General features: G+C 46.5%; 1 protein-coding gene across 6 annotated transcripts in view; it reads right to left on the reverse strand.

Moving 5' to 3' along the window:
* RAD52 (RAD52 homolog, DNA repair protein) overlaps nt 1-9,395 on the reverse strand; it is a 34,747-nt gene that overhangs the window by 14,755 nt on the left and 10,597 nt on the right. For 4 of the 6 annotated variants that reach the window (XR_004176270.1, XM_031651019.1, XM_031651021.1 and 1 more), the window contains exons 2-6: nt 6,118-6,219; nt 4,416-4,517; nt 3,236-3,329; nt 3,011-3,078; nt 382-500 (exon numbers count right to left, since the gene is read on the reverse strand). Coding sequence is in view for 5 of the 6 variants with exons in the window: in XM_031651019.1 (XP_031506879.1) it covers nt 382-500; nt 3,011-3,078; nt 3,236-3,329; nt 4,416-4,517; nt 6,118-6,201 (467 nt within the window). In the remaining variant the exon portion in view is untranslated. Of the gene's footprint in view, nt 1-381; nt 501-3,010; nt 3,079-3,235; nt 3,330-4,415; nt 4,518-4,820; nt 5,354-6,117; nt 6,220-9,395 lie in introns of those variants that run through there. The other 2 variants (XM_009217657.4, XM_021923230.2) reach the window with 2 other exon arrangements.

Here is a 9,395-nt window from a genome sequence, read left to right on the forward strand (position 1 = left end):
GTGACTGTGTAACTACGTCAACTATGCTACCGTGCATAGCGGAGGGCTGCTGAGGCGCACGAGAGGATGAGGGTGCTGTCTGTGCACTCGCAGTAGGAGGGGGAAGGTCTCCGGCACACATTACTGGGTGCGCGGAGAAGAGAGAACACAAGATTCTACCACTTATTCCCGCAAGGGAAGCCTGAAACAGAAACACTGAAAACATACTAACGAAAGCGGGAAAACAGGGCAGACAGGAGCCGGGGCAGGGGTGAGACTTATCTTCCATGTTGCTTAGATTTTTGAACCACGTGGCTGTATTACCTCTTCCAAAAACCACCGAAACCTGCTCTGCAGCAAGCGCTGGAATGACGCAGGTTAGACTCCCAGCCCCGCACTCACCTGAGGGCTCGCTTCAACCCATCTGTCACCGCCTCCTTCCTTGCCTTCTCCAGAGATAAGGCCTTGGACTTGAGGCCCTCACTAACACCGTAACCAACATCTTCGTGATAGGAACCATCCTGGGGGCAGAAAAGGAGTTCAAACTCAAACACGAGAGCGGCAGGCGCGCCACAACTCCCCCTTTCCTCAAGCAGCAGAGCTCAAAGCAGGAATCTCCCGCCTGGCAGCCTTGCGACAGGGGCACGGGCAGAAGTCTGGGTGAGAATCCACTGCCAGTGCTGCTTCCTAGACCTGGTCTGCCTGGACATGTGCCTGTGGTCACGGTGGCAAGACGATCCTCCCTTCCCACCTTCCCTCTGACACACAAAGGGCACATTAGAAACCCTCCCCAAATCCTATCAGTGTGCATTACCCTAAGGTAAAAAAACCTCTGGAACGGCCAGGCGGGGCATGGTGGCTCACGCCTGTAATCCTAGCCCTGTGGAGGCCGAGGCAGGTGGATCACTTGAGGTCAGGAGTTCAAGACCAGCCTGGTCAACATGGTGAAACCCCGTCTCTACTAAAAATACAAAAATTAGCCGGGTGTGGTGGTGGGCACCTGTAATCCCAGCTACTCAGGAGGCTGAGGCAGGAGAATTACTTGAACCCAGGAGACAGAGGTTGCAGTGAGCGAGATCGTGCCACTGCACTCCAGCCTGGGCGACAGAGTGAGACTCTGTCTCAAAAAAAAAAAACCTCTGAGATATCAAAAAAGGGATAATTTGAATATTGGATCTAATGGTCTCTAAGGATTGGAGAGCAAATCCCTTTGGAAGTCAGGTGGCATCCAGCTCCTGCCTTTCACCAAAAGTGAAGGTGAACCTGAGCACATCATTCGCTGATTGCGAATTAAATACAATGTTTGATGATAGCACTCAGTGATTTTTAAAAAATAACTCAAAAAGCACTCAAATAAATGAGTGACACTATAACAAAACTCTTTCCATTCTCAGCTACTCACTCATAGACACAAGGTTTTATAGTACTATTTAGAAAAATAAGTCAGAATAGAACTAACGCTGAATTGTTCATTCAAGAAATAAGCAGGCTGGGCGTGGTGGCTCACGCCTGTAATCCCAGCATTTTGGGAGGCTGAGGTGGGCGGATCACCTGAGGCTGTGAGTCCAAGACCAGCCTGACCAACATGGAGAAACCCGTCTCTACTAAAATCACACACACAAAATTAGGCAGACACGTGGCGGACGCCTATACTCCCAGCTACTCGTGAGGCTGAGGCAGGAGAATTGCTTGAACCCGGGAGGTGGAGGTGGCGGTGAGCTGAGATCAAGCCATTACACTCTAGCCTGGGCAACAAGAGTGAAACTCTGTCTCAAAAAAAAAAAAAGAAGTAAGTAATATTCAATTATGGCTATATGGATATATAAACTAACTGAAAAAACAGCGCTATCCATCTCATTAAGATATTCATTTTCCATAAATTTTATATTTTATATTTTAAATTTTTTATTTTTGTGGCAAGATTTCAAATCTTTAATTTTTCTAAGTTATCAAATTTTGCTATATTTATGTTTTCTCTTCACCATAAATACAATTGTCTGGTCAACTGTGTGTTAACAGTAGCTATAATACAACTAAATCCAAAAGAAACTCTTAATATTTAGAGCCTTAAGTGCACTGAAAATTTACTGAAAATTTTTATTTGTATACACATGCAAAGGCAGAGAAGCATAATGAGGCTATCAATAAAACTTTTCTTTTTTTTCACCCAGGAGTTCAGTGGCACAATCACAGCTCATCACAGCCTCGACTTCCCGGGCTCAGGTGATCCTCCCACCTCTGCCTCCTGAGGAGCTAGGACTACAAGCATGCGCCACCACACCCAGCTAATTTTTTGTATTTTTAGGAGAGACGGGCTCAAGCAATCCTTCCACCTGAGCCTCCCAAAGTGCTGGGATTACAGGAATGAGCCACCTCGCCCAGCCAAACTTTCAACCATAAATATGTATTAGGATAAAAACCAGTAGGAAAACGGAAAGGAAATGTAAGTTCAGATAAAGAAAGAACCATGTAAAATTTCTAAGATTAAAAAAAAAGCCTGTTCATTGTATTTCTTCAAATAAACGATAGATCTAACCCTCTATAGTATTTAGAGTCCACTGGAATATTTAACAAAGATCTAACAGATTTACGATAAGTCCTCACTTAACATCTTAAATAACTGTAACTTTAAGCAAAACAACTTCTTAACAAAACCCAATTTTTGTTTTTATCTGTAACAAAGGACCTGCTTTGCCTAAAGTTGAGTTTCCAAAAACTTATCAGTGATGGTAAAATTATTGTATTTTAGAACGTCAGATTTTACCACATGCCAAAAAATACACCCTTTGCAACAATTTTTATATGTGGTGAAAACTTTTAAGTGTCAACTTGAAAATGTGCAAGAGAACACTTTTTCCATTCTTTTAGGGAGACAGGAGCAACAGTATTTGAATCCCACCATTCTGGGGGAACACTGGCTGAGACACAACTCTGCAGCCTGGGTCCCTGTCCAGCTACCCACCTCCCTACCTGCTCACCTTCTCCTACCACCCACTGGTCCCTCCGCGCAGGTCTACTCCATCCTCCTCACCTTCAACTGGACCCTCACAAACGCACAGACTCCCACGTAGAACTTGCCATTGTTGAGGTCAACAAAATCTAGGAGTGGGAAAGAGAGCAAGTTGAAGAGGACACTGATCGCTGTGCCACAGCCACTCTTCCTGCTGGCACTAAGTCCACCTACCTCACCTCCTCACTCACAGCACCCTTTCACCAGGGCTGGACAATGCACAAGTCCCCACTGCTGCATACTCACCCACATTCTGCTGCGTGATGGAGTGTGCCCAGCCATTGTAACCAAACATCTCATTGGCCAGATTAATTACTCGATGACCCTCAATGTAACACACCTAGAAAACAAGTTTTTAAGGAAAAGCTGTGTTAATTCCTTACCACACTTCAATGTGAATCAAAATTTACATAATTTATTCCTCATCTACTTTTTTGGATAAACTGCCCTTAAACATTCTACTCGGGAGGCTGAGGTGGGAGGATCGCTTGAGCCCAGGAGCTCAAGGCTGTAGTGAGCTATGATCATGCCACTGCACTCCAGCCTAAGCGACACAGTGAGACCCAGTCTCTCAAAAAAAAATTATTTTTCAAGAAAATTCTCAATGAATTTATTTCAAAAATCTTCTAGATGGTGCCTGCGAGAACTAATGGTCTGTTGGGAGGAAGAACTCACCCAGCAGTTGCTAAAATTCAGTTTGCAAAAAGTATAAATCTCGGTTTGACATATTTTATGGAAGTCCAAAAATATTCACAGAAGTTAAAATTAGAAGCAAATGATACGCAATTATTATGTGTCAATCATAAGTTCTTTAAAAAGCGTTTAATTAAAAAAAAAAAAAAAACAGAAGCAAATGGCAAAAGGAACATTTTTTATTAATGGTGTAAAGGCTGGGCATGGTGGCCCACACCTGTAATCCCAGCACTGTGAGAGGCTGAGGTGGGAGGATCACTTGAGCCCAGCAGTTCGAGACCAGCCTGGGCAACATGGCGAGATGTCGTCTCTACAGAAAATTAAAAAATTAACCAGGCATGGTGGCATGTGCCTGTAGTCCCAGCTAGTCAGGAAGCTGAGGCAGAAGGACCGCTCGAGTCTGGGGGAGGCTGCAGTGAGCCGAGATGACACCACTGGTGGGACTCCAGCCTGGATAACAGCAAGACCCTGTCTTTAAAAATTAAAAAAAAAAAATGATGTAAAAAATCCTAAGACGAAATCCTAAGACGCCAGTTACGCAAGTGTCAAGACCATGCCTGGGCCCCTTCAGATGAGAATGAAGTCGGGAACCCATCCCCTCCCAGCGACACTGGGAGGCCTCCAGGAACTTAACAGGCGCCTTCCGAATCCCTGAGGACCCAGAGAGGGAACTGGCAAGACCATCTGAGTCTGTCCTTGGATGCCTGCTTTCCAGGCACAGGAGCTCTCCTACCTTCTGGCCGCCTCCAGCCATGCGGCTACTTATGTATTCTGGGCCCAGCCGCTGCCTCAGGGCCTTCTGGATGGCCTGGTACTCTTCTGCTGTGTACTGGCACTGCAACCCCAAAAAAGAAAATTCCATTCACACTTCACCATTCCTCACATCACTGAGTCTCCAGCTTTTTGACCTCAGGACCCCTTTACACTCTTAAAAAAAAAACCCAGAACCTTTGTTTCTGTGGGTTATATTTATGCTATTAGAAATGAAAACTGAGAAACTTTTAAGGCATGCATGCCATCAGGCACCACAGCAGTGACGTCGCATCTCACTCACGCAGTCTCTGAGCACTCCACCGTTCACCCACGAGAGAATGAGTGTGAAAGAGGCAAACAGTATTATCATGAAGATAAGTCTGACCTTCTGGACTCTGAATCTGGGTCCCAGGATTACATTTTGAGAACTGCTGCCTTAGCTGCTGCTACCATCCTTATAAAAGTTTCTGAAGCTTAGGAAGCCACAGTGTCCTGCCTCCAGAGCTGCAAATGACGCCAGCACAGGAAGCGCGTACGGAAAGGGCACAGGGATAGGAAGACCTGCTTCCATTTGCCCTTTCCAGAGATTGACACCTGGTCCAATGCAACAATCTCCCGTCCTGCACAAACGGAAACACACGACTGCTTGCTGATTTGGGTTTTGTCCCCCTTGCCCTATTTGGATGAAACGAATACTCACAACTCTCTGGTAAAAACAAAGATGGAGTTTGGGTGGACAAAGCAAGAAACTTTTCTATGCACACAATGTCCCTACAAGGAATACGACCCCCAGGAACTTTCCACGCCTCCAAGAAAGACAAGGAGCCAGGCGCGGTGGCTCATGCCTGTAATCTCAGCATTTAGGAGGCCGAGGCGGGCGGATCACGAGGTCAGGAGTTCAAGACCACCCTGGCCAACATGGTGAAACCACATCTCTACTAAAAATACAAAAAATTAATCCCAGGCATGGTGGCTCATGCCTGTAATCCGAACACTTTGGGAGGCCGAGGCAGGCGGATCACCTGAGGTCTGGAGTTTGAGACCAGCCTGGCCAACGTGGTGAAACCCCATCTCTACTAAAAATACAGAAATTAGCTGGGCATGGTGGCGCATGCCTGTAATCCCAGCTACTTGGGAGGCTGAGGCAGGAGAATTGATTGAATCCAGGGGGTGGAGGCTGCAATGAGCTGAGATCGCACCACTGCACTGCAGCCTGGGTGACAAAGCAAGACTCAGCCTCGAAAAAAAAGAAATAGAACTGGGTGGCATGCATATAGGGGCAATGGGAAATAGGGAGATTTTCACATAGTTTCATTTTGAATTTGATGTTATACAAATGTTATCTACCTCCCAAAAAAAATAAATTTAAATCTAAATCTAATCCCCAGTACTATCAGTCTTTTGATAGCTAACGTTCCAAAATGCCCTCCAGAGTTCACAAAAGACCCCCAAAAAACGCATCTAAAGGAAAAACCAGTAACAACAAATAGCTCCCACATGTACTATGTAAACGTACTGTGTGCTACCCACACATGTACTATGTAAACGTACTGTGTGCTACCCACACATGTACTATGTAAACGTACTATGTACTATTCACACATGTACTACGCCGCTCTACAAACTGCCGTGCCCTAACTTTACTCAACCTCAACCTTCCCAGGCATGAAGGAACCAGTTACCTGTCCAAAGCACAACACCGCGCCGCTGCCTGCAGCAGGATGGCTTTCACGTCCTCCAAGAATTGCTTCCTCAGTCCCAGACATCTTGACTCCGGCTGACCTCTATAGAAATAAAAGGGGGAGGGTGGGAAACAACAACAAACCTCAAAGAATGTTTAAAGTAAAAGGTAAGAGCCTCTACGGAAAAATCACATCCTTATGCAGCCGGGCGCGGTGGCTCGCTGTGATCCCAGCACTTTAGGAGGCCGAGGCGGGCGGATCACAAGGTCAGGAGATGGAGACCATCCTGGCTAACATGGCGAAACCCTGTCTCTACTAAAAATACAAAAAAATTAGCCAGGCGTGGTGGCGGGCGCCTGTAGTCCCAGGTACTCAGGAGGTTGAGGCAAACAATTGCTTGAACTTGGGAGGCGGAGCTTGCAGTGAGCTGGCGACAGAGCGAGACTCCATTTCAGGAAAAAAAAAAAAAAGAATCCATATGCAATATCCTAGGAGTTATTTATAAACTTCTAAGCACTGCTCCAACCCAGAGCAGAGCTCCTCAGCGGTCAGCTATGGTCTCTCAAGCTGCTGGAGATTCTTTAAGGTCTGCTTCTACCTTTCTGTTAACATGTTTGCTATTGTGTTGCTGCTTTTTTGAGACGGAGTCTTGCTCTGTCGCCCAGGCTGGAGTGCAGTGGCCGGATCTCAGCTCACTGCAAGCTCCGCCTCCCGGGTTCACACCATTCTCCTGCCTCAGCCTCCCGAGTAGCTGGGACCACAGATGCTGCCACCACGCCCGGCTAATTCTTTGTATTTTTAGTAGAGACGGGGTTTCACCATGTTAGCCAGGATGGTCTCGATCTCCTGACCTCGTGATCCGCCCGCCTCGGCCTCCCAAAGTGCTGGGATTACAGGCGTGAGCCACCGCGCCCGGCCAGTGGTGGTGCTATTAAAGGTGATTTTTACAATAAGAATATATTATATTTATAACTATAAAATCAGGCCACGCCTGTAATCCCAGCACTTTGGGAGGCCTAGGCGGGTGGATCACCTGAGGTCAGGAGTTCGAGACCAGCTTGGTCAACACGGTGAAACCCCATCTCTACTAAAAATACAAAAATTATCCGGGCGTGGTGATGCACCCCTGTAATCCCAGCTACTAGGGAGGCTGAGGCAGAATCGCTTGAACCCAGGAGGCGGAGGTCACAGTGAGCCAAGATCACGCCACAGCACTCCAGCCTGGGCAACAGAATGAGACTCCATACTCCATCTCAAAAAAAATTCTACTAATAAATAAAGAGCAACTTGTTCTACTTTTACAAATAACTTAAAACACTCAGCCAGGTCGGGTATGGTGGCTCACGTCCGTAATCCCAGAACTTTGGGAGGCTGAAGTGGGCAGATCACCTGAGGTCAGGAGTTGAAGACCAGCCTGGTCAACACGATGAAACCCCGTCTGTACTAAAAATATAAAAATTAGCCAGACACAGTGGCACGTGCCTGTAGTACCAGCTACTCGGGGGGCTGAGGCTGGAGAATCGCTTGAACCCGGGAGGCGGAGGTTGCAGTGAGCCGAGATCACGCCACTGCATTCCAGTCTGGGCGATGGAGCAAGACTCTTTCTCAAAAAAAAAAAAAATTCAGCCTTTTATTGAAGGACAATCTTGTCTTTGTCCATAATGTAAACATGAAATATTTTTTGCCTTTTTTGCTCTTTTACTTTGAAAAAGATGCCTACTGTTCTGCTTTCCTTCCTAAAACTGTCTACAATGGTTTTCCCATTATAAAAGCAAAAAAAAAAAAAAAATTCAGAGACAGGGTCTTGCTCTGTTGCCCAGCTGGAGTGCAGTGGTGTAATCATAGCTTCAGGTAACCTTGACCTCCAGGGCTCAGGTGACCCTCCCTCTGCAGCCTCCCGAGTAGAAAGGACTACAGGTGAGTGCTATCATGCCTGGCTAATTGTTCTAAATTTTTTTTTAGAGATGACTGTCTCACTCTGTTGCCCAGGTTGGTCTTGAACTCCTGGGCTCAAGCAATCCTCTTGCCTTGGCCTCACAAAATGCTGAGATTAAAGGCATGAGCCACCGTGCCCAGTCTCCGTTATAAAATTAAAATATCTTTACTGTAGAAAGCTTTAAACACATATCAGAGAATATGGAAGTAAAATTCAGCTGGATCTCACCAAGAGATAGCTGTTGTCTTTTTGTATATGTGACTGTGTTTGTGTTTTTTATATGTGCATATTTGTTAAACAAAGGTAGAATCCAAACGCATTAGGCATATCTTACGCAGCACCTCAAATCTTCTTCGCCTTGTGTGTCCTTGAGGCCCTTGGTCACTTTTTCCACCCCAGCTGTCACTGGGCTGATCAAACACGTCTGGGTTATGACCAACTGCCCACAGGTACAACCCTATGGTCCCTTACCTCCTGCTCACACTGGCTGCCTATCACTTCCCACCCTTGGATTGCCCCTTGCCTTGGAGGTGTGAGGGGCTGTGGGACCTAACTGGTACCCACACATGCACAGCCCAGAAGTCTGCGGGAATTAATCTGCTATGAAGCAAACCTTCTTCCAATGAGATACAGAAGCTGAGCGGTCCGTCCATCCTTCCTTCAGATGGATTGCCCCAGAATGCAGTTATTTATACATCCTCCTGGGAAACGGCTTTAGGAGAACAAGCAACCAACCATACTTGCACCAAGGGTGGCCAACTTCAAAACGCACCCTTGAACTGACTTAATCTTCCTTCTCCCTTCACTCACCTTTCCCCTACCTCTGCTTCCTGAAAGTACACTTCTTGAAAAAACAATAGCACATATGCTCTTGCCTCAAGCTGTAGGTTCTCTAGGTTCTAGGGTACAGGTACAGCAGACACTACGAATGCTCTATTAATCATCCTTCAGCTTTTTGTTTTGTTTTGTTTTGAGACAGTCTCGCTCTGTCGCCCAGGCTGGAGTGCAGTGGCGCAATCTAGGCTCACTGCAACCTCCACCTCCCAGATTCAAGCAATTCTCCTACCTCAGCCTCCTGAATAGCTGGGATTACAGGCATCCACCACCACACCTGGCTGATTTTTGTATTTTTAGTAGAGATGGGGTTTCGTCATGTTGACCAGGCTGCTCTCGAACTTCTGACCTCAGGTGATCCACCCACCTCAGCCTCCCAAAGTGCTGGGATTACAGGTGTGAGCCACCATGCCCGGCCATCCCTTCAGCTCTTACCACAATAGTACACCCTAGTCTGACTTCCAAATGCCATCTGCATCTTGTTACCTGAGAGCTTTCTTTAGTATCT

Source organism: Papio anubis, chromosome 9, assembly GCF_008728515.1.
Source record: "Papio anubis isolate 15944 chromosome 9, Panubis1.0, whole genome shotgun sequence".
Taxonomy (NCBI): Eukaryota; Metazoa; Chordata; class Mammalia; order Primates; family Cercopithecidae; genus Papio; species Papio anubis.